This window comes from Brachyhypopomus gauderio, chromosome 11, assembly GCF_052324685.1.
Source record: "Brachyhypopomus gauderio isolate BG-103 chromosome 11, BGAUD_0.2, whole genome shotgun sequence".
Classification (NCBI taxonomy): Eukaryota; Metazoa; Chordata; class Actinopteri; order Gymnotiformes; family Hypopomidae; genus Brachyhypopomus; species Brachyhypopomus gauderio.
This window is the reverse complement of record NC_135221.1, coordinates 20,429,557-20,452,538: the sequence shown is the minus strand read 5'-3', so window position 1 is coordinate 20,452,538 and position 22,982 is coordinate 20,429,557. Positions and strand designations below refer to the sequence as shown.

The window sequence follows — 22,982 nt, the reverse complement described above, 5'->3', positions numbered from 1 at the left end:
TTATTTTTTATTTATTTTTTTTGTAAAATGGTAAAAAAAAAGATTTACCATTAATTAAATAAACTGAATCTTTCCCACTCAATTTCTGTATTCCTCAGACAGCATTTTATTTTGGGTGTTGCATTTTAAAATATAAATGGGCAAAAGCATTAAGGCTGATGTGCAGTTAAGCACTAAATATTAAACAATCCGTTCAATCACTAATTACATTACTCACTTGTACTGAAATTTTGCTCGTCTTTCTTTAAAACCAGCAAAGTGATCAATTACCCTCTAATTAAAGTCAGGCATGTTCCTGACCAGTTCTCTCTCCATCGAAAGCATGGCCAGTGCATTGAGACGTTCCTGTCCCATTGCATTTTGCAGGAATGTCTTTATTCTCTTTAAGGTTGAGAAACACCTTTCCGCTTCAGCCGTGGTCATGGGAGTGGGTATGAGGATGTTTAACAGAGTCACGGTCTCTGAAAAAGTCTCCTGGAGGTTGTACCGCAGTAGAACCTGATATAATGCCAGTGCACCACAGCAGCTTTTGAATTCAGGACTCTCATAGATAAGTGACAGCTCCGTCTTGAGCTTTGCCTTACTCAGCATGGGGTATGCCATGATGGTGGTGTTCAGAGCCTCAGCAGGAAACGTATGACAATGCTGTTCAAACATGTCTCCTTGTAGCAGTGTGGCACCGACAAGGTGGTCACTGAAGGAGAACCTTTCGTTAGCATGAACCAGTATTGTGTCACAGCCCTGCGCCCCCACAACACACACACACGCACACGCACACACACACACACAGTTTGTTATTTAATTGGGCACAAATATTCCTCTATTATTAAGAGAGTATAGAGATAGATGAAGTGGAAAACAGGTGTAACCCAGGTGGGAAAAGAGACATAAATAATTAAACAGATCAATAAGAAAAAGAGATTTATATATATTATATAAGAAGAATTTATATATAATAATTTATATAAATAATTTTATTTCATTTATTTATGTCAGCAGAGTTTATTTATAATTATACAGCAATCTCATCACAAGGTGTGGTTAGCCAATCAGCTTAGAGGTGTGGCGCAGGTGAGCTGTTTCCGTTCGTTTTCTCAACCTTTTCCGGTTTTAGTGCAGTTGTGGGAGAAGCTGCGTTTCTATTACGTTGGTAAAGATAAGAAAAATCTATATTACCCTGAACTAGAAGGAAGAGGAAACCTTGCACTTATTTACTTATTGAGAGTCAGGAGTCAAATGACTGAGTGAAAGACACGAGTTACGTCGGTAAGACGTGTTGATTATTATTATATAAAAGGATGCTAATCAATATTTACCGTTATCTATGCTAATCATAGGTTAATCACTGCCGTCCATTTTGTGAGTCGCTGCAGCCCTGATGTCAGCGTGCTTGGTCTAGAAATGTAGAACAACGTTAAGAGGAAGAAAACACTTTCTGAATGCTGTGCGCTAACAAAAGTTGTTAATGAAGTGAACCTGGTGAATAATTAATATAATATATAATTAATGATATTAATAATTTTATTATTCTGTGCTGATGTGAATATTTATATGGATATATGAAGACAAATATATATAGATATATAAGAAGGAGATTTATTTTGTGAATCTAGATTAAATAGACAGGTAATTTTTGGTGCTGTTCTATCACACCAGTAGGCTTGTAGCATATAGCTAACGGAGCACATTTCTCTGATATCTTTGAAGATCCTACAGTATGTATAAGTGATATATCATCTGTGTTATTTGATTACATATATATATCATTCAATTGATGTATTGTATACATATGAATAGGTAGATATATGACATGATATATTCTGATTGTTAATTGAACACTGTTCACATAAACAGTAACAGTTCTTTAATGTTTAGCTCTCATAACTGAATTTTGGTATCTCTTAAGTGTTGTATAACTAAAGTGAGAAAACTGATAATTGATAAGATTGAAAGATTGTGTTTGACGTTTGATGCAACTGTAGCATGTTAACATCTTAAACATTTAATGATGCATCTATGATACTGAATATAAAGTATATATATATGACCTTGTCTATATGTCAGGTTTTTTTGAGAGGACAGGATCATTCGAGAATAGGATCATTTGAGGACCAGGTGATCCCAATTTCTGTAGATGGCGAGCCAGGATCTTTGAAGGAGAGACCCAGATAAGAAGATATACCGTACCTCTTTTCACGCACCCACATTCATGAACATATAAGATCAGGTGCACCTGCTACTGCAACAACTTTTATTTTTGAAGGATCCCAACAAACAGTTTACATTGCGCACACATTTTGTTTACTTGAGAATTGCGTTATAATATTGTACAGATTTTAAATGCTTTGTTGTGTTATATTCAATTACAGTTTTTTCATATTACATTTATTTCTTTGTCTGAGTCATTATTGTTGCTCAACCTATTGGCTCCTTACGAATTTGGTAATCTTCTGATTCTGGCCGTGGTTTATTACCCGTTAAACTATCTTGTACTGTAATTCACTTTTAAACTGCTAAAATAGGTTACACAGGTTTACAGGGTGATGATTAGGCCTTTCATAAATGGTCAGTAATACATGCCCATACCTCTTTAGACAGCCTCAGTTTATCTTCTTCTCCCAAGGATCTCCTTGGTCTTGTGATACCTTTTGCAACTTGCTGCTTCTCAGTGGATGGGTCTTGGTCTCTGAAGGGTGACAGACCAACAGTATCAATGTCAATGACTATAGCTACAATTTCTATCTGTATTTTCTGTGTACATTTGTAGTGCAAGTGTGTGTGCTGTAAGGTGTGAGATCTAAATATAGAAATGTATAATCATAAGTGAAAAATTAAAAAAATATACACTACCGTTCAAAAGTTTGGGGTCACAAAGCAGTTTTTTTTTTTTCAATTTAGCTAACAATAAATGCATCCAAAATACACTCTATACATTGTTAATGTGGTAAATGACTATTCTAGCTGTAAACGTCTGGTTTTTAATGCAATATCTACATAGATGTATGGAGACCCATTTCCAACAACCATCACTCCAGTGTTCTAATGGTACATTGTGTTTGCTAACTGTGTAAAGAGGCTATTGGATATTTAGAAAACCCTTGTGCAAGTAGGTTAGCACAGCTGAAAACAGTTTTGCTGATTAGAGAAGCTATAAAACTGACCTTCCTTTAAGCTAGTTGAGAATCTGGAGCATTACAATTGTTGGTTCGATTAAACTCACAAAATGGCCAGAAAAAGACAACTTTCAATTGAAACTCGATAGTCTATTCTTGTTCTGAAGGCTATTCCATGCAAGACATTGCCAAGAACTGAAGATTTCCTACAATGGTGTGTACTACTCCCTTCAGAGGAGAGCACAGACAGGTTCTAACCAGAGTAGAAGGAGAAGTGGAAGGCCCTGCTGCACAACTGAGCAAGAAGACAAGTACATTAAGAGTCTCAAGTTTGAGAAATCGACACCTCACAGGTCCTCAACTAGCAGCTTCATTAAATAGTACCCGCAAAACGCCAGTGTCAACATCTACAGTGAAGAGGCGACTCGGGGATGCTGGCCTTCAGGGCAGAGTGGCAAAGAAAAAGCCATATCTGGCTAATAAAAGAAAAAGATTAATATGGGCAAAAGAACACAGACATTGGACAGAGGAAGATTGGAAAAAAGTGTTATGGACAGACAAATCAAAGTTTGAGGTGTTTGGATCACACAGACGAACATTTGTGAGATGCAGAACAACTGAAAAGATGCTGGATGAGTGCCTGACACCATCTGTCAAACATGGTGGAGGTAATGTGATGGTCTGGGGTTGCTTTGGTGCTGGTAAAGTGGGAGATTTGTACAAGGTAAAAGGGATTTTGAATAAGGAAGGCTATCACTCCATTTTGCAACACCATGCCATACCCTGTGGACAGCGCTTGATTGGAGCCAATTTCATCCTGCAACAGGACAATGACCCAAAGCACACCTCCAAATTATGCACAAACTATTTAGAGAAGAAGCAGGCAGCTGGTGTTTTATCGGTAATGGAGTGGCCAGCGCAGTCACCAGATCTCAACCCCATTGAGCTGTTGTGGGAGCAGCTTGACCGTATGGTACAAAAAAAGTGCCCATCAACCCACTCAAACTTGTGGGAGCGGCTTCTGGAAGCATGAGGTGAAATTTCTCCAGATTACCTCAGCAAATTAACAGCTAGAATGCCAAAGGTCTGGATGCTATAATTGCTAAGGGAGCATTCTTTGACGAAAGCAAAGTTTAAAGTAGAAAATTATTTCAAAAAAAAAAAAAAACATTATTTATACCTTGTCCAGACTATATTTCTATTCATTTTGCAACTCATTTGATAAATAAAAGTATGAGATTTCAGGGAAAACACAAAATTGTCTAGGTGACTCCAAACTTTTGAACGGTAGTGTATGTATATGATATGCATTAACTGTTCCAACTAAGCAAGAAAAACATTATACAAAGGTTAATTACACACAAAAGTAGGAAGGTCAGTAATGCTTTTTACCATACCATAAGTGGCTAGCATATTTCAGAATTAAAAGAAAAAATGTTTTTCATTGATACAGACTTACACAAAGTATGTCAGGTTATGACCAGGTTTTTTATTAAGAAGGTATGAATAATAGTATTTGATCTTACCTTATGGCCTGTAAACTACTAGTGAATATCTGGAGGGCTTGTTTGATGAACACTGCATCAAACACTGCATGCGTCCTTCTTCTGCAGCTGCTGGTACAAGACGTCAACATGAGTCTTTATTTGATTAAATAGATTAAGGAAAAACTGGAAGTCATCATCCTGCAGCATCCTCAAAAAGCCAGACTCCTCCCTCACTGTAGTGCTATCAAATGAGCTGGTTGTCCTGATTGATTCAAAACACTGTATAAGGTCATCCAGGTTCTCATAGACAGTGTTCACAATTCTGCTGTTGAAGTTCCATCTTGGGGAAGATGCTCTTGGCAGCCTTTGTGCAACAATCTGGTCAAGTGCGTTTGGATGACCGGCTAAAAAAACTGGTAATGCCATCCAAATCAGAAAAGAAAACGTTCACTCCAGTGATGTGAGATGTGGCTTGCTGCATAATCAAATTCAACTGGTGTGCATAACAATGCACATAGTGGGCATTTGTGTAATCTTCCCACACTTTTTTCTGCACACCTCCCCGCTCTCCTCTCATCACACTGGCCCCATCGTATGCTTGCGCAGTAAGTTTTCCTTTGTCATTTTCAGAAAAAAATACTGCCTAGTCTTTCTAAAATCACACTGGCTATTGAATCGGATATTGTATCCGAGACGGGGATGAATTCAAAGAAACATTCTTGCACAGCATGGTTTCCGTCAACGTATCGAAACACAAGCACCAATTGAGTATGGGTGGAAATGTCTGTTCTCATCTGCTTGGATTGCAACGAATCGAGCTGACTTTACCTCCTCCACGATGCGTTCCCTGATGACTGATAGCATGCAATTCAACAGCTCATTTTGCACAGTCTTTGACGTGCCCTTAAAGACTGTGGCAGATTTCAAGTGCTCCTCAAACACCTCATCTAGCAAAGCCACTAAATCCACCAGGCCACAAAAAATCCCAGGGTTGCTGGAGCCCTCCGTTTCATCTTTGCCTCACAGTGCTAATTCGAACACTCCTCAAAACTTAACGCAGTTAATAAGACGGGCCAGGATGTGGCGGTTCGTGCTCACCTCGTCATTGTGCTTATGGACAGCTGTCCTGTGGCCCTCGTCCTTCTTTTTTTTCAGAGATGATGCATGTCAGTGACACCTGTAGTTGTCCATGTGATGTCTGTTCCAGTACCACCATTTGGATGAAACAGAATGCAGGGAAAGCAGAACAGGGCGCTCGCTACTTCACAGCCTGCTAGCCATGTTTTCCGTTCAAACTAGTTAAGGGAAAATCCCTTTGTGTTTGTCCTCCCTTTGTAGACACTTGCTTTATGCTTAATTTTGGCCTCGGTGGCCCTAATTCCTTAGTTGCCAATTTGTCGTGATTGTTACGACGACAGAACGGTACTTCTTTTAATGACACAATCGAGTTTTTCTGTGTTGAAGGAACGCTGTCCATGTTGAGCAGATAGCGAGCTGCCGCAATTTTCCCCTACGTTATGTCTGACACAAGCATGTAAGGGCAAGCCCTCTCGGAACCCATAGACACTGCATTGCAGCGCCTACACTTTGAGAAAAAAAAAATTTACATGAGAGTCTACGAGAGCAGTCGGGGCGATTTTCAGTTAGACTCAAATCGCCCCAAAAGAGGAGATACTACAGGGAATGCACCTCAACGCTAATTGGACAATGGCATTCAGAGGCAAGAGACACTGTCCAGAACAGGCATAGCTAGTTAAATGCCGTGATAGAATGTGAGAGAAAAAAAACTTCCTTTTCATCCTTCCGTGGTGCGTCGCCCAATCGCCCTAATGAACAAACCACCCCTGTAAATCACTCTCCTTATGATCACATTACACCACCTACAATCCAATTAAAGAAAGTTTTAGACTAGCCAGACTTTGTGTAGAAATCTGTATTACACTCGATTCCCACATGTGAAGTGCACATCAATTAAAATGGTGTTTAAGCATTGAAAACTGATCTTCAGGAAAGTCTGCATGTGAATGTAACATTCATTTTATTATTAAAGAACAGCTGAAAGGAGAGGAATAAGATTATCTGGCCCTGTTGATGCTGTAGGCAATTGTTATTGGTCCTGTAAGCAAGTGTAATAAATACATTTGGTAAATGTGTTTGCATGTGGTACTACTGACACAGAAAATGAAGACCCAACTCTTTCTGAACACATCCTGGAGTACATGCACAATGTGTGTGTTGTTTAGTGAATTTATTTGAATATGGTGACTGTACCTTTAAGAGATACAGCCAGACTACTTCATGTGACTAACCAGGAAGCTAGGTTGAGAATGAGGGTTTGAGTGTTATCAGTGTGCTCAGTTAATCCAGTCACATCTGCATTCATCTTCGCTCTAAATGTGGCATCATGGGTATGTTATGTTTAATCTCATTATAGAGCATTATGTTCACAGTATTCCTAGTTTGTTAAGTTGACTTAGAGTGTTTCTAATGTTCCTATGCAAGATTAAGGTATTACAGACATTCCAAGTCTCCCGGAAGCTGCGGGAGTCTCCCGCATTTTGGTAGTGGCTCCCTGATACCCGCAAGTCACATATAATCTCCCGGAGTTCAGATCGAGTGCCCCACACAAACGCGCACACAGGCGACATACTTTTTTTTTCTCTAATTGCGAGTGGGAAGGAGAGAGAGAAAATAGAGAGGGTTCTGATTGGTCTGTTCTCTGCAAAGAGTCACCCCCTAAATGTATTAATGAAATGTTTTATTAATGAAATGTTTCTGTTGTGAAGATGGGGAGTGACAATTATGCTATCATTGCTGTTTATTCAGTGATGAACCAGTTAATGCACATAGACTCCGATGGGCTTCAAGGACCAGATTATTGCACTTGTCATTGTCTGAGCCATTAAGAAAAAACAGGCCTGGACATTATTGAAGACAAGGTGTGTGGTGATGTAGACCTTCTGAGTGAAATATTGGCGCATTTCCACTAGGGCCTGCTTGGCGCGGTACGGTTCGATTCGCGATGGTTTGTGAGTGTTTCCATTAGTACCAGGCCCCAGTTAGCCGGCCCCTTCGGAGACTATTTTAGTACCAACTCGCTCGAGGTTCTAACCGTTCCGAAGCGGTACAGTTCTGTGACGTGGAGGAACAGCATGACACTGATTGGCCAGGGAGTGTCGTCACAGGTTGCGTCAGGAGAGCGACTCCTCCGCTATGCTATGGGCTCCTCAGCTATTTTTAAAACCCAAGGAGCGAAGTCTGTTCCCTGGTCAAACGCCGAGGTACAAACCTTTCTGTTAATAATCAGCGATCAAAAAATCCAGGGCGAACTGGACGGGGCCACTAGAAATGTAAAGGTTTTTAGCGAGGTTTCCGCGCTAATGGCCACTCATAGCTACCAGCGGTCCGTTCAGCAGTGCCGGTCGGTCCAAGCTTAAAAAGCTTAACGCGATTACCGGGCGGTGAAGGACCATAACGGACGCAGCGGAGCAAACCGCAAGGACTGGAAATGGTTCCAGCTAATGGATGTCATATACGGTCACCGGCCAGCCAGTAACGGAAGAGAAAACGTGCTGGACAGACACGGCAATGTTGGTGCTGGAGGCCACGGAGAATGGTGAGTGTATTGTGATTTCAGTTTTACTAGACTCGTAAAAGATGTAATATGAACTCATCTATTGTAAACGCAGGAATTTAGAGCTGTGTTTGTAGTTAATGTTACCACCACAGTCACTACTGTACAATAGCTAGCTCTTAGCCTTGCTAGTTGCTAGTTAGCTGTAGCCATAAACAAAGCATGCGCAGCGATGACGTGCTACACAGTTTGTGCAGTTACGCTATATCGTTGTTGCTTTCACGGGAATACTTGTGTTTAATATTTGTTATTTTTTACGTTCAAGATTCCCCTTCCACTGACGAGGCGAGCGGAGTTGGCGGAAAGTGTTTCCTTCAACCGGGCTTTCCTCGGGGTGCTTGGCGAACTTGTGAACACCATGCGAGACAGACGCCAGTAAAAGCACACAAAATGTTGTTTGTAGTACTATAAATATTTATTTCATATAAAGCTATACGTTATTTTTAGGTAATTTGCTTTTTGCACTTTTTTAACTATAACTATATTCTTTACATATGTTGTACTTTAAATATCTATATTTCATAATAAAGTTTGATTTCATTTGATTGTATGACTGATGCTTTTTATGCAGGGTGTGTTCAGCCTGTTTGAGTAATACCAAATTATTATCAATAATTAGAGCAACCACATACAATAATAAAGATAAAGATAAATAAGATACTATAATGGTATGTGTTAAGGGACATCGACCAGTGTTGTGGTCGCATACAAATGATGTCACGACACTACAACCCGCGCGCCAACAACGACTCCACCCACATTGTGTTGGTCCACCATTGTAATGGAAACACAACGCGACTAGGGCTGGGTATTGATTCAAATTCCAAGAATTGATCCGATTCCGATTCTGAAGATTAAGAATCGATTTTTTTCGATTTAATCCGATTTAATCGATTCGATCCAATTCGGGGTTTAGTGTTATTAAAAATGTATTTGAGCTGTTTCCTGACTGTGTACAGAAGCAACATGTTAAAACTAGTATTATATTAATATTAATCAGCAAATAGTTACTGGTAGTTGGTAGTTACTGATGGCTGGAAGACTGGTGAAAAGGGTCATCATAAATCTACCTTCAAGAAAGGTAATCCAGGACAATAAACAGAGGACATCTTTGAGGTGTCTATATCTGCAACAGTGGGCTCCTACTGGGACACTAACCGGTGCATTATTATTATGATTGAAATAATTAAGAATTCACCCAAAAGCTGTTGCTACCAAATGCATTTTTATTTTAAAAGTGCTCACACTTAATAAACTGAAAGTATAAAATGTAAACGTGTATTTTTCTTTAAAGTGAGAATATAAGAACAGAACTCTCACGTTACGGTCCCTGACCCCTACGTTTTGGGCGTGTTAATGTCGTCTGCGTCTAATCGTCTACGTCGGTGTATCTCCGTGGGTGCGGGTGCGTCTTGTGATAGTCCTCACCTGTGGCTCGTCTCGTAATCATGTGGGGTTGATGTGGTTTGTCTATTTAATTTGCGCTCGCGCAGCGTCCTGTGCTCGTCGTTGTTTGAGTCACACATGTTCTATGTAAACGTGTTTTATGTGCGCTGTCTGCGCTTCGGTAAACGTAATAAACGTAACGATTTGGAAAGTGCAAAGGATTCTGTCTCGTCCATCGCCTTGCGCCCAACGTTACAAGAACATTTTAAACTTTTTTTAAACTGTAAAAACACTGGGTAAACGGTCAGTGACACGGATTGTAAATAGTCACTGACACTGGATAAACTGTCCTTCTGTTTTTAGATTTCCAATTTGACTATCGTCGTTACCGGCACTGTCCGACGCCAAGTCGTTTTACAGTTAGTTAGACCGAGCACGCCTGCGTGAATTCAGTGACGAGGCGGGGGTAAATGTTCACTAAAAAATCGATCTTTGGACGTACGAATCGATAATCAGATCATCATATGCGAATCGATTCTGAATCGGAAAATCGATTTTTTCAACACAGGCCTAAACGCGACCGTACCGTTCCGTTGCGAATCGATCCGTATCGAACCGTACCGCGCCAAGCAGGCCCTAGTGGAAATGCGCCATATGTGACACCCTTCTAAAAGACCTTACCCCATACAGAAAGGGGACTGTTTTTCTGCAAGTTGACTGAAATCACTGAACTGTTGAAAGCAACTGCTCTTCTTTTTTCTGTACTAGTCAGCAGTGTCTACGCAGAGCCAGCAGTCTCATTTTGGACATTTTTAGGTTTAGATTGTCTTGCACCAAGTTCATCACTGACTAAAAAAAGTCAAATATTTAAATTGGAAATTATGATAGATGAGGTCTAAATGATGGGGATCATTTCAGAGCCAGATTGAGTCATACCAAGTAAATAAAATGACTTTGGATTGATATGAATGGCTATAGGTCAAAGTGCGGTAAATGCAACTCTAATGTCACAGTAATGACCCCCTACCTAAGCAAGTGTAAAGTACACACCAATATCCGATAAGATGTTTATTCCCATGAAGGCAGGCCCGTTGACAGTCTTGCTGGGGCCCGTGACAAGAAAGTTTCATGTGCCCCCCCTGCTTACGGAATTTGCATTTTCTCTGTAGCAGACAATCCTTGTGTTAGGTCATATAGTATATAATATAGCTACACATCAAAGCTGTTTCTGACAGCTGACTGGTTTATACTTGACGCGTCGCGAGCGGTGCGAGGGTCCGCGCGGCGAAAATGACATAATCGCAGTGGCACCGCCTGTGCGCAAGGGCCTCACGCGCTGTCGAATCGCGAGGTTGTGCACCTCTCGAATTTTGTAACTTCGCGTGCGCTGTGCTTCAGTGCAATGAACAAAGTCATGTTTGCCGGGTCCATACACCTTTATAAGGTGGAATTAAAGCACTTGTACGTCACTTTAAAAGGTCCATTTCAATATTTCCCAGCACGTTAAATTTAATTAAGTTAAATATTTATACATATACTCGAAATTATTCGAAATAATTCGCTTTTTGTCAAATTATTTAATGGTTGTTTATTTTCAAAACGCCCAATCTTAACGTCTTCGTTCTCTCATGTTTCGTCCTGGAATTACAAGAGTAACGTAATACAAGAGAACTGTTCAGTCAGACAGATATTTGTTGTGAAACGAAGTAGTTACAATTTCAACCATTTTCAAGTACTTTAGCCTAAATTCCAGCACTATTCAAACCTGGAACACAATGCAACATTAAAATTCGTTAGGTAAATGTTTTTCCTTTCTTTTCTGCGCTCCAGATTTCTGTATTTACTTTAACTATCCACCACTGTATTTCCCGCTGTTGGGCGGGAACCAGCCGGCTACGGTCGGATCAAACATGGCTGGATCAAACCATTTTTCAGTGGGAGGCAGGGATGTATGCACTTAATGGAAAATATGCAGATATGTAAAAGACAGATATATTTTAGCCATTGAGCTTATTTTGAGTACAGAATTTTATAGTAATGAAAGATTTCAAGATTATTTAAAATTATAGACTTTAAATAAAAAATAAATTGCTGGGCTCTTTGATGGGCCCCTGGGGCCCGGGACAACAGTCCCCCCCTGTCGACGGGGCTGCATGAAGGTGTTGAACATATTCAGAGCTTCAGAAAGTGCAAAGCCTTTTCTAATAATGCTGCATCAGTCTAAAGGACCTGTTTTTGCTCAGGGCAACACAGTGGCTTGGTGGTTAGTACGTTTGCCTCTCAGCACTGGGGTCTTGGGTTCAAGTCCCTATCTGAGTGGAGTTTCCATGTTCTCCCAGTGTCTGCGTGGGTTTCCTCCGGGGTCTCCGGTTTCCTCCCACAGTCTAAAAACATGGAGGTTAGGTGAATTGGCATTCCCTGATAAATTCTCATCCTGAGTGTGTCTGTGTCTCTTCATGTTCAATAAAAGCAGTTGTCTGAGTGTCTGTGCATGAATGTGTGTGTGTTTGTATGTCCAGTGGTGGATGGTGCTCTGTCACTAGGGTCTGTCCTTTCTCCCCTTCCTGCACCCCATTCAGTCCCCCAGGGGGCTGTGGATCCCGGTAGAGAGTACGCTGTGCGCAGTTGGCTGCCGCTTCTCGCCGGTGTGTGATTGGTTGTCTGAGACTTGTACCTGTGTTAACAATTGTAAAGCGTCTTGGGTATCCTGAAAGGTGCTATATAAATTGAACATTCATTCATTCAGCATCAGTGGTCTATCCAGGTTTTCTTTTGAACATAACTGGCAACCCTAATGTATCTGCTTCGTTGGTAAGAACCCTACATACACCTTGTTTATAGATAGCTGCAGAGATAGGCAGGTCAGCTTATAGGTCATTTCATGTGGGCCTGCGGCTGTGCCCGTTGTATTATTGTAGCACTTTAAGCTATATGAAGGGATGTGAGGGTATTTTGGGCTACACATTGGTTTGTGTCCATGTTTTGGTCATATTTTTTTGACCATTATACCTACCATTCTTATTACCTACTGGAGTAAAAATCCGTTTTGGGCATAGCCTGCTGGGATGTTTCCTGGTTACATGTCAGTCTAGTTAATGTTAGTTAGGAATACCACAGATATTGGTTAATCATAACAGGCCCATTTGGTAGCATGCATGGATCTGTAACATTAGCCAGCATTTTTGCTAATCAATGAACTAATCCCTTCAGCTGATATGAGTTACCAAATGGTGTAGGAGCCTATCAGTGCAGTGGTTTAGCTAGGTACACTACATACCCAAAAGTATGTGGACACCCCTCCTAATGGTTGAGTTCATTAAAATCTAGTTGAAACGTTCAATGAGTGTGCCACTTATAACAGTTTGTGAAATGACCTGCTAGATCTACCCTGGTCAAAGGTTAATGTCCCAGTGGGGTTCCCCAGTATGGAAACACCAGCGTCCTGCACAGTGTCCTGACCTCAAACCAGCTAAACTCCTTCGGAATAGAATATTGGTTGTGTGCCAGCTCGTGTCCAACATCAGGGCCTGACTTTACAAATCCTCTGAAAGGCCTTAACAGAAGAGTCACGACTTTTATAGCAGCAACATAAAAATACTATATATAGAGAGAGACACAGAGAGAGAGAAATGTTTGCTAGAAATGTTAATGTTCTAACTTGCTGGCTTGTAAAGTTTGTTGTTTATGATGACATTAAAGATGATGAGCATTAATGTAATTATTCCTAATCTATAGTGTTCTGCATTTCCATGTGTAAACACGTTTTGTTTTTCAGGCAAAACAACAGGCATATTTATTAGTAGTAGACAGTCACACCACCACACAGCAGACTTCTGCTTTCCGTTCTACTTTTGAGTGGAAGTTGGACGATTGCCCCCTGCTGGTGGTACTCAGTACAAAATAAATTGTCATGAACATATTGCAACAGCGCCAGTATATCAGATTATCACGTAAAATTGTTTATCAATAAACAATTAACCCTTTGTCAATAAAACTGCCTCAATTCAATTTAATGTCTGTAGCAGTGTCCATGAACCCTTCAAAATAAATCACTCTCAGAGGTCATTCAGGGCTTAGACTAATACTCCAACCCCATGCTGTTTTCCAGCTGTGCCACTAAGGGGCACTAGTGCTCTGTATTGTATGGAGCTTCTTAATAAATTCCATCAGGTTTCCAGCCTTTACATTTGCTGTCTGTCACCCTCAACTTGCATAAGCAGTGCTCACTCTTCATGGTGTTGGCACCATGTTTGTTATTGGAGCTGACCTCTCTACTGACACTTGTTATTAAAATAATGCCTGATGTCTCACACTGGGTCTTCTACCATGACACATTTCAATGATCTCTCAAAACAATGCAGCCAATGGCTGAAAAAGGAACTCTCTCTGACCTTAATGAAAAAATGTTTAATCAGTACAAAAATGCCACCATGGTTCTTACTACAATGGCTCAGTGAAAATGGCGTTCCGCTGTCGTCGTATCTAGACAGTCTCCTTTGTCTGTGATGGTTGTTGATCACTCACTATCAAAACCCCTCTCATCTGACTACATATGGTATGGTATGCTTTATTGTCATTACACATTACACAACGAGATTACATTCCTCTGGGCCCGGGCCCAGAGCGGCCGCAGCATCAGAAACGCGCCGCCGTTCATCTACTGGTTCCACAGCAAGAGCTGTAGCAGTCCTTCCTGCTTTGTATCTCATATGCTAAATAAACCAGAAGGTCTCCCCAGAAACACTCTGGTTTGGAACTTTTATCATGACAACAATACCACTGAGTGTGGTGAGATGTACAGTACTTAACCCTGGAGTCCATAGGGTGATTTCTTGCACCTGACATTTTTTTCAGGAGAGAATCACAGAGAGTTTTCCACCTGAACTTCAAAGGTTTCCAAACATGCCAGGGTTGTACTGTTGATATGAAATAAGTAGAGCCCTGCGTGAAATAAGATGCAATGACTAGACGGCCATTAAAACAAGAAGAAGAAGATCTTATACAAAAGGTGATGATGAATATGTTAATTTTTCTTGATAACTACCAAATGAGTGGAAGCTACAAGTGATCACTTGTTATCCTTCAAATCCTCTTTTGTTGCATAAATTCCAAGTGCATAGTCCTAATTAAAGCATCAGATATAACATTATAATGCACTATTTCCACAAATGTTCCTCTTTGTGATGGGTAAATCAGAAGTGTATGAATTCAGATCTCCCATGTACTGTCAATGTAACACAGGGTGTGCAGAATGAAGGGAGAAGTGAACCCAAATGCCGTATGAAAACAATAGGGTAAAATATGCTCATCACTAACGCAGTGTGAGCATAACACACGAGAAAGCATAAACTGCAACAGAGAAACCAATCTGCATGCACGTAAAACACACACTCACAGAAGCAAAACGAAACTTAAAAGGACGCGGAAAACTCAACGCATAAAAAGAAAACACAACCATAACACACGGGGAAAAATCCAACAGAGAACAACGTGGAATACTCAACACATGAAAAACAAAACTCAACCATCTAGGCAGGGGAAGAAAATAACAAAGGCAACAAAAAGAACGCGGAAAAACGAAACTAAGGACGCCAGGGGAAGTAACTGACAGTAGGCAAACGCCACGACACAACAAAACCCTTCCCAAAATAAAAGATAAACAGATAGGAAGTAAAAAGCTGGAGGAAAACTTGAGGGAGACCAGTAAGCAGTGCAGGAGATAGACCCTAGAATAAGTAAGAGTGAAAGGGCAGAGAAGAAAGAGAGAAGGCAAGGTGGCGAGACACCTTGGCAACGGGAACGCAACGTATAGACTGAGGGACCAGAGAAAGGGCTGAGAATGTAACGGCAAGAGACCAAAACGAATCAGCAGTGATCTGTTTCACCAAGCTTCCTTAAGAAGCCCTAGAAACGGCTGAAACGGATCACTGCTGATTGCGCCCAGCGATTCTAGGACTGACTCGGGTGCCTCTTGTGGAAGTAGAAGGCGTGGCATCTGGGCCAGCCCTGACAGTCAATTTACCATAAAGCATGGATGCTTCATAAAATCTATGGATCTATGGAATTTATGGACCTTGGGAATCTGTGGATCTGTGTCAGGAATAGCCGATGACATAATAAAGTTCACCTGCTTCACCACCACGCCCACATTCCATGCATACTTAAGCACCAGAACTACACTTCCTGGTTGCGAAGTATTGCCTCCATGTTGTCGCATACCAAGCCTTTTTTCCGGTCTGTCTGCCTGTGTACCGAACTCTGCTTGCCCCCTAGACCACGTCTCCCGTCTGACCCCTGGATACCTCTCGGACTCTGCTCTCGCTTCTCGACCACGGACCGTTCTGACCACCGCTACTCCACTACAGCCCTACACCAGCATAACACCGTTGTGTGCTCTACGTGGCCTGCTGTACATAATTATCTTAATAAAAAGCACTCACTTCCGCATCAGGATCTCTCCTCGCGTGTTCCATTTGTTACAATCTGTGAAAACTAACTGACCAGCCCCAGAGCAAAGCAGGACTTGAACCATTTAAATAGCACTGGAGCAGGAGACTTTATGCTGTAATAAATTGTGAATAATAAAGATCAGGTTGTGACCTAGCAATGTTCCTGAGGTTGAAATATGCAGCTTTATTGATGTTTTTAATATGACTCAAAGTTCAAAATGAGTAGAAGACACCAGTAGTTTGCTCTTGTTTATTGCATCTTTAGCACAGAACAGTTGCATTTCTGCAGTTCTATAGTTCAACATGTTTTATTTAAGAAACCCAGCAGTTAGGTTAGATCCTTGTGTACCGTCGCTTCTTACACACAAATGGATTTCTTGTGTAACAAATATTGTCGTTCATTTTCAGCTCATCTGAGGTAAAGAAATAAATGTAAAAAGCATTATTAAATCACTGTAAATCTTAATCCTCATTAATAATGCATTAGATCAGTCAGCATTTCCTGAGAAACCTCATTCAAGAACTTTCTGTAGAGAAAACGTTACAGCTATTGTCATAAGCCATAATGTATCAAACACAAGTACCTCCAGCATTCATTTGCATGCAGTCTTCATTATTCAAGTAGTTATCAGGCTGATTAGTTCTCCAATAGTAGAAGTTCACTTCGGTTCCATCGCTCCAAAGCCATTGTCCTTCCTGCACAGAGGAAGGACGTTCAAATTCAGGGGCCTTGATAGGGGAAATTTAATTTATAATTGATAATCTGATTATTAAATTGATACATGAAAATCTGAGAAGGCTTACTTTCACACCATCATGGCCACCTATCCAGGTTAAAGGGAAAGAGCCAGACATTTCTTTGATAAGATTTTGTAAAAACCTGTACTCTGAAACAGTGTGCACTGAGGCCAGATTGCCGCCATATCTCAAACAGGCATTCTGGAGTGGAGAAAACACAGACATACAATACAAGAAATATAAGATACAGCGTTGGATTAATTGCATGTTGAAAATAAAGTGCTAATGGGCTAGCTGTGTCACTTGCACTGTACCTCAGCTTCAGCCCATGTGACATAGGAACTAAAAAACCTGTAACATCTCTGTCCATACAGAGTCCAGTGATAGGGACAAGAATGAGTCTCTGAAAACGAGAACTTTTGATTATGTTTTTTAAAAAGGTATGTGACAAAATTACACTCCTCATAACAATAATTAATTATCTTTTCAAAGTTCTGTATACAAGAGATTATTACATCCGGAGATCTCATAACTAAAAATTAGATCTATAGACCTTGTTATGGAAAATAAATAATAAATAATAATAATGCAATTATATATATTAATACAATTATACACATATATACACACACATACACACACACTACACTATGAATGGTATAAATTTTACCTTGGGATATTTTTGTTCCTCCTGCAAATATGCAAATACATTTAATACAATTGTATTATATAAATAATACAATTATACACACACACACACACACACTGAACTATGAACGATATAAATTTTACCTTGGAAAACTTCTGTTCCTCCTGCAAATATGCAAATACATACATACAAATGCATTATTAAAGTTACCTTTGCATTAATAAAGTTACCTTTATACGAAACTGTGGTCGTGTAAACTACAAATGTGTCAGTCTGACAACATGCAGGCTTGAGAAATTGCTATCAAACCATAATCCAATATAGACTACTGACTTACTGACTAGCATATTTAGATGGTAAATAGATGTATGCACTACCACTATACTAAAGCATGCTTTATCATTTCCATTTATCAGACTAGTTAGATAAACCTACTGTAACAATGTGATGGTGTCACACTACTAGGAAAAATAAAAATGTATTTTATTTTGTATTTATCTTACCCGTATTAAATACAAGAGAAAGGAGCAGGCACACCTTCCAGATCGCCATTACTCTGGACCAAAGGCTGAAATGAAAAAGCAAATACTAATAAATAAACTAAACTAATATAATATTTTAAAAGATAAAATTCTTCTTCTTTTCTTTGTCCTTTTCCCAATGTGAGTATGTTTAATTTGCATACAACCATGTTTTATTACGTTTTAAGATGAAATTATGATGCTACCTGTTGGCAGCTGTGTTTTCTCAACCGTCTTAGCTGGAGAGATCGATGTGGTTGGGTAGCTCTGTAAACATTCATGCCTGCTTGTTTTATACACTATAAAAACAGGATGTGATGCCAAGCTTCCTTTCTTAGTAATTAATAACATTGGTAATGACAGTGATTGTGTGCATGAACTTATTTTCTAGCTAAAATGATAGTGATGCACACCTGTTCATAGGAAAACACATTTCAATATGAAGGAATTCTTAAATAGTATCACATTTATGCTTTTCCACCCAAAATAATAAACAGAACATGACCTATTACAAACTCTACTCTGTCAACATCAAAAGAGGGCAGACAACATCAACACACACACACACACAAAAAAAACATGGTTGCAGAGTCATTATGATGAGCATGAAGGAGCTATCAGGATGCTACAGTTTTGCAGATAGTGTTCTTAGGGGCAACTGTAGCCTACAAATTTGTGATAAAATGTCATCTCATTGTTTAAAAGCTATTCGGAAAACATTTCTAAAACTCATCAAACAAACAGAATGTTTGTGTCAAGCAAAACACTGGAATATGGAACTAGGTCCTGAATTTCACATGAAACTAAAGTTTTTTAGTGATATTAACAAACACATACATTACACATTATTCCAAAATGGATTCAATTAATTTTTCCGCTCAAACTTCTGCACCCAATAAAACCATAATGACAAAATGAAAATGTTTGTTTGAATTTTAGCAAATTTATATCATGTCTGTTAATCATCTCAGATTAACATTTGTTTGATTTACAGTAGGTCTCTTTATTCATGCTATTCTGTTTAGTGTAAGATCACTGAAAAGAACAGATGAACAAAACTACAGCCCTCCCAGAGACAATCACTTGGTAACACATGACAACACATTAGCACCAAGTATAAAAGAAAGATGGTAAGGTGGTGCCACAGATCACACCAGGTGAAGGTGTGACGGGCGGGGTGAGCAAAAATAAATGGAAGCAATCACGCCGAGTCTCAGGGGAAAAGGATGTTTTAATATGTAAAGTGCGCAAACCAAAACCCGTGAACTGATCCGAATTAAGGGTATAATAACCAGCGGTCAACTGGTACAAAGACAAGACATATATAGACGAACAAACGATCCTCAGGTGAGACGGATCGCGGGCTCCGCCACAACCTGAGGCGCGTACACAACAACCACAATGACACCACAACTGCCGCTAGACGGAGGTGACCAGTATTATATATATATGTGAGGAGTGACAATGTTTTAATCAGTGCAATTCTGGTTGTAATTGATTGGATTGTTACCTGGTGTGGACTGTTAGGAGGGGAGGAGTCTGGACGTTGTCCCTATAAATGGGGACAGAAGATAAATGGAGAAGAGCGCGCTTTTTAAAGGACATGGAGCAGTTTCGTCCGGGGTTGTTTTAACTGGAAAAACCGCGACAAGAGTGATTACTAACACACGTCGGTTTGACTGTGGAACGGCAGACAGCGGGCATCAGGTTACGCCATAGTGACATCGCCTGAGCGAGGAGTCCGTGGGTGATGCCGCTGGTTGAGACTGCCGGAGTGAGTTCTACCTGCGCTGTGTACCGCTTCACTGGAAGTAGGCGTTGCTTGCTCCCGGGCGAAGCGTGAGTATAGTTGCTGCGAATTAAAGCCGCGATTAGAGATTTACTGCTTCCACAGCTCTTGTGGGCTGTGGTTTTTGCGATCGAGTACTGCTCCAGTTCTCCTGTGTTTCAGCGCAACGTGGCCGAAACGGTGACGCGGGACCAATTGGATTGGTGGTGGACTCCTCGTCGACTCCTCCCCTGGACTTTTATCATCCTATTATTTTAATTCCGTATAGTGTTGTGTGGACCGTCCCCTCCGGTGGTTGCCGGTAGACTCCGTGTGTGATTTGTGGTGGATTATATTTTAGTGGCAACGTGTTTGTGTACTTTTTGGTTATTTTAGTTTGCTGTGTGGGTTTTACTTTGGTGGGTTTTATTTTTGGTAGGTTGTCTGGCGGCATCTTCTGTGAGGGCAGATCCAATTGTGTTTTATGCTATATTGTAATAAATTTGTGGAATATATCCTTTAGTGTTTTGATTGCTCACCACCTGATCTGGAACCTGTGGGTGAAATACAACTATTTTATTAAGAGTTCCTAGGGCTCTCTTCCTCCTAGGTGGCGTAGTCGGGGTTAAAGTAGTCCGTCCAGCTTGGACAGGTTACATTTTCTGGCGCAGTCGGCAGGATCAGGTATTGTGAGCAACCTTAGTAGGTTTATTTTTTTTATTATTTAATACATTTTCTTTTAAAATGATGATGCCTATATTTGCAGGTGCACCTTGGCTTCCAAAATTCAATGGGGGAAAAGGGGAACTTAATTATTCAGAATGGAAAGAGCAGATCCAAGGGGTATTGGCTGTTACACAATATACGGAGGCTCAACAAGTTAGTTTAATTATTGGCGCATTAACTGGCGATGCTAAACGGGAAGTAAATGTTTTAGAACCAGGGGAGCGGGATAGAACTGGCAAAATTTTGCAGTTTTTAGATGGGCTATATGGGGATCAAATGAGCCTTGCAGTTTTGCGTTCCAGATTTTTTGGTTGTATGCAGAAAGATGGTGAACCACTGAGAGCTTTTATTTTACGTTTAAGGGAGTTGTTTGTTAGACTACGGGGACGTGATGAGGCTGAGGCCCCCTTCGACTCTCAATTACGTGATCAATTATTATTGGGTCTCCATAATGGAAGCCTGCGACAAGCCCTTAAGACATATGTACGGCGGAACCCTGAGGAGTCCTTTTCGGCAGTGTGCCGGGAGGCTGAATTATTGGATGGGGAACACCATGGACCTGAGCTCCCAGGTACAGGGGATTATATTAGGGGGGCATGTTCAAGTGTTAAGTCTTATCCACAGGAAGAGGATTGGAGACAAACACTGAAGCGTGAGATTCTGGGAGAAGTGAATGGACAGATGAAAGAATTGACACGTGAGTTACTTAGAGAGATAAAATCAGGGGGGCACATCGGGACCACTGATAGGATAATTGGGGAGTGTCCATGGGTGCAAGTTTATGTAGGGGGTGTTCAACTCACTGGGCTTGTGGACACAGGTTCGCAAGTGACACTAATGCGACAAGGTGTGTATGATGAAACATTTGGAGGCATGGGCCTTCAGGAAGTTCCGACAGTGTTAACCCTTAGAGCAGCTAATGGACTTAAGATCCCATACACAGGATATGCAGTAATGGATTTTGAGGTAGAAGGAGTGAAAATTCCCTCATGTGGAGTAGTGATCGTACATGATGAGTATTTGTCTAGACCCTTTTATTATTGGTATGATCGTTGTTGCTGACTGCTGGGAAGCCCTTTTTCAGAAGCAGCCGACTGCTTCTTTAACTGGCTGCTCTCAACAGGGTTGGACTCAGGCTTTTGCCCTGTGCCAGTCCAGTTCGGCATCAAAAGATGGGTTTGTGGGGTATGTGTGGCCTGCCAGTCGGCATGGGATTAAAATACCTGCCAGGAGTGAAGTTGTGGTGTTGGGCTGTGTGCGGACTGGACCTCATGGAGCAGAGTATTGTGGGTTGGTGGAGGCAATGCCAGGACCCCTTCCAATTGAGGTAGCTCGAACAATCACCACAGTAAGGCATGGTCAAGTTTCAGTACGAATACGTAATGTCAATCCTTACGTTGTGTAGGTTGGGCGATATCAGAAGTTGGGCCGGTTATTCAGAGTAGATGAGGCTGAAGTATGTGGGGAACGAGATCTTCATTTGATCTCTGAACCTGATGGGGCTGTACAGGTTCAGATTGTCGAGGCTGCTACCACTGTCCCTGAGGATAGAAGTCAGATGATGGATCTCCTAGTTGGGGATGCCGATCTAACTTCACAGCAACAATGTGAGTTCCAGATTTTTTTGCAGAAATGGCACAAGGTGTTTGCTACCGGCGATGAGGATTTTGGAAGAACTGAAGTGGTCCAGCATCAGATTTTGACTGGTGACGCTGCGCCAATTCGAGAGAGGCACCGCCCTTTACCTCCTAAGATGTATAAGGAGATGAAGGTTTTGCTGGCTGAGATGCTGAATAAAGGTATTATTCGTGAGAGCGTTAGTCCGTGGGCCGCACCGATTGTGATGGTTAGGAAGAAAGATGGGAGTTGGCGATTTTGTGTGGACTATCGGAAGCTTAATGTTGTTACACATAAGGATGCTTTCCCTTTGCCTAGGATTGAGGAAACTTTGACAACATTGACTCAATCCAGGTGGTTTTCTACCTTGGATTTGGCTAGTGGATATTGGCAGGTGGGTATGGACTCCCGACATCGGGAAAAGACAGCGTTTGTTACTCCGCTAGGCCTATATGAATTTGAGCGGATGCCATTCGGATTGTGCAATGCGCCGGCTACCTTCCAGCGATTGATGCAGCAGTGTCTGAGTGGGTTGCTTACTGAATCATCATTGGTTTATTTGGATGACATTATTGTGTATTCCTCTGATTTTTCAACTCATTTGCAGCACCTAGATGCGGTTTTCATGCGGTTGTGGGAACATGGGCTGAAGTTGCGGCCTGATAAATGTAAGCTGTTACAGAGGGAAGTCAAGTTCTTGGGACATGTGGTGGACAGCCGAGGGGTGAGGCCCGATCCTGAGAAGGTTACAGCAGTTCAGGATTGTATTGCCCCAGTTACTGTGAGGCAGGTACGAGCCTTTTTGGGCCTTGCTGGATATTATCGGCGTTTCATTCCAGGGTTTGCCCGGATGGCCTTGCCATTGACACGGCTCCTCTCTGGTACTTCGGCTGC

The 22,982-nt window shown here is 41.1% G+C and overlaps 1 protein-coding gene and 1 long non-coding RNA gene across 3 annotated transcripts; both read right to left on the bottom strand.

Moving 5' to 3' along the window:
* Positions 1–114: 114 nt before the first annotated feature.
* LOC143527681 (uncharacterized) lies at positions 115–5,083 on the bottom strand. 2 transcript variants are annotated; one of them, XR_013134223.1, is made up of 4 exons: positions 4,640–5,083; positions 2,587–2,686; positions 1,317–1,395; positions 115–741 (listed from the first exon to the last, which is right to left on the bottom strand). It is a non-coding gene; the product is annotated as an uncharacterized LOC143527681 (long non-coding RNA). The 2 variants fall into 2 exon arrangements; XR_013134224.1 differs by having other exon boundaries at positions 115–694.
* An 11,222-nt stretch (positions 5,084–16,305) lies between these two features.
* On the bottom strand, positions 16,306–18,254 carry LOC143527680 (galactose-specific lectin nattectin-like). The gene is made up of 8 exons (XM_077022974.1): positions 18,184–18,254; positions 17,960–18,024; positions 17,600–17,620; positions 17,478–17,498; positions 17,122–17,210; positions 16,874–17,008; positions 16,654–16,765; positions 16,306–16,482 (listed from the first exon to the last, which is right to left on the bottom strand). The coding sequence occupies exons 2-8, from the start codon at positions 18,006–18,008 to the stop codon at positions 16,403–16,405; spliced, it is 507 nt and encodes a 168-aa protein (XP_076879089.1). The 5' UTR covers positions 18,009–18,024; positions 18,184–18,254; the 3' UTR covers positions 16,306–16,402.
* Positions 18,255–22,982: the final 4,728 nt, after the last annotated feature.

Coding starts and splice junctions, on each gene's coding strand:
- LOC143527680 (XM_077022974.1), bottom strand. CDS start 18,008: ATGGCGATCTGGAAGGTGTGCCTGCTCCTTTCTCTTGTATTTAATACG. Junction 17,621..17,959: donor TTCTCTTGTATTTAATACGG/GTAAGATAAATA, acceptor GCATATTTGCAG/GAGGAACAGAAGTTTTCCAA. Junction 16,483..16,653: donor CATGCAAATGAATGCTGGAG/GTACTTGTGTTT, acceptor TCTTTACCTCAG/ATGAGCTGAAAATGAACGAC.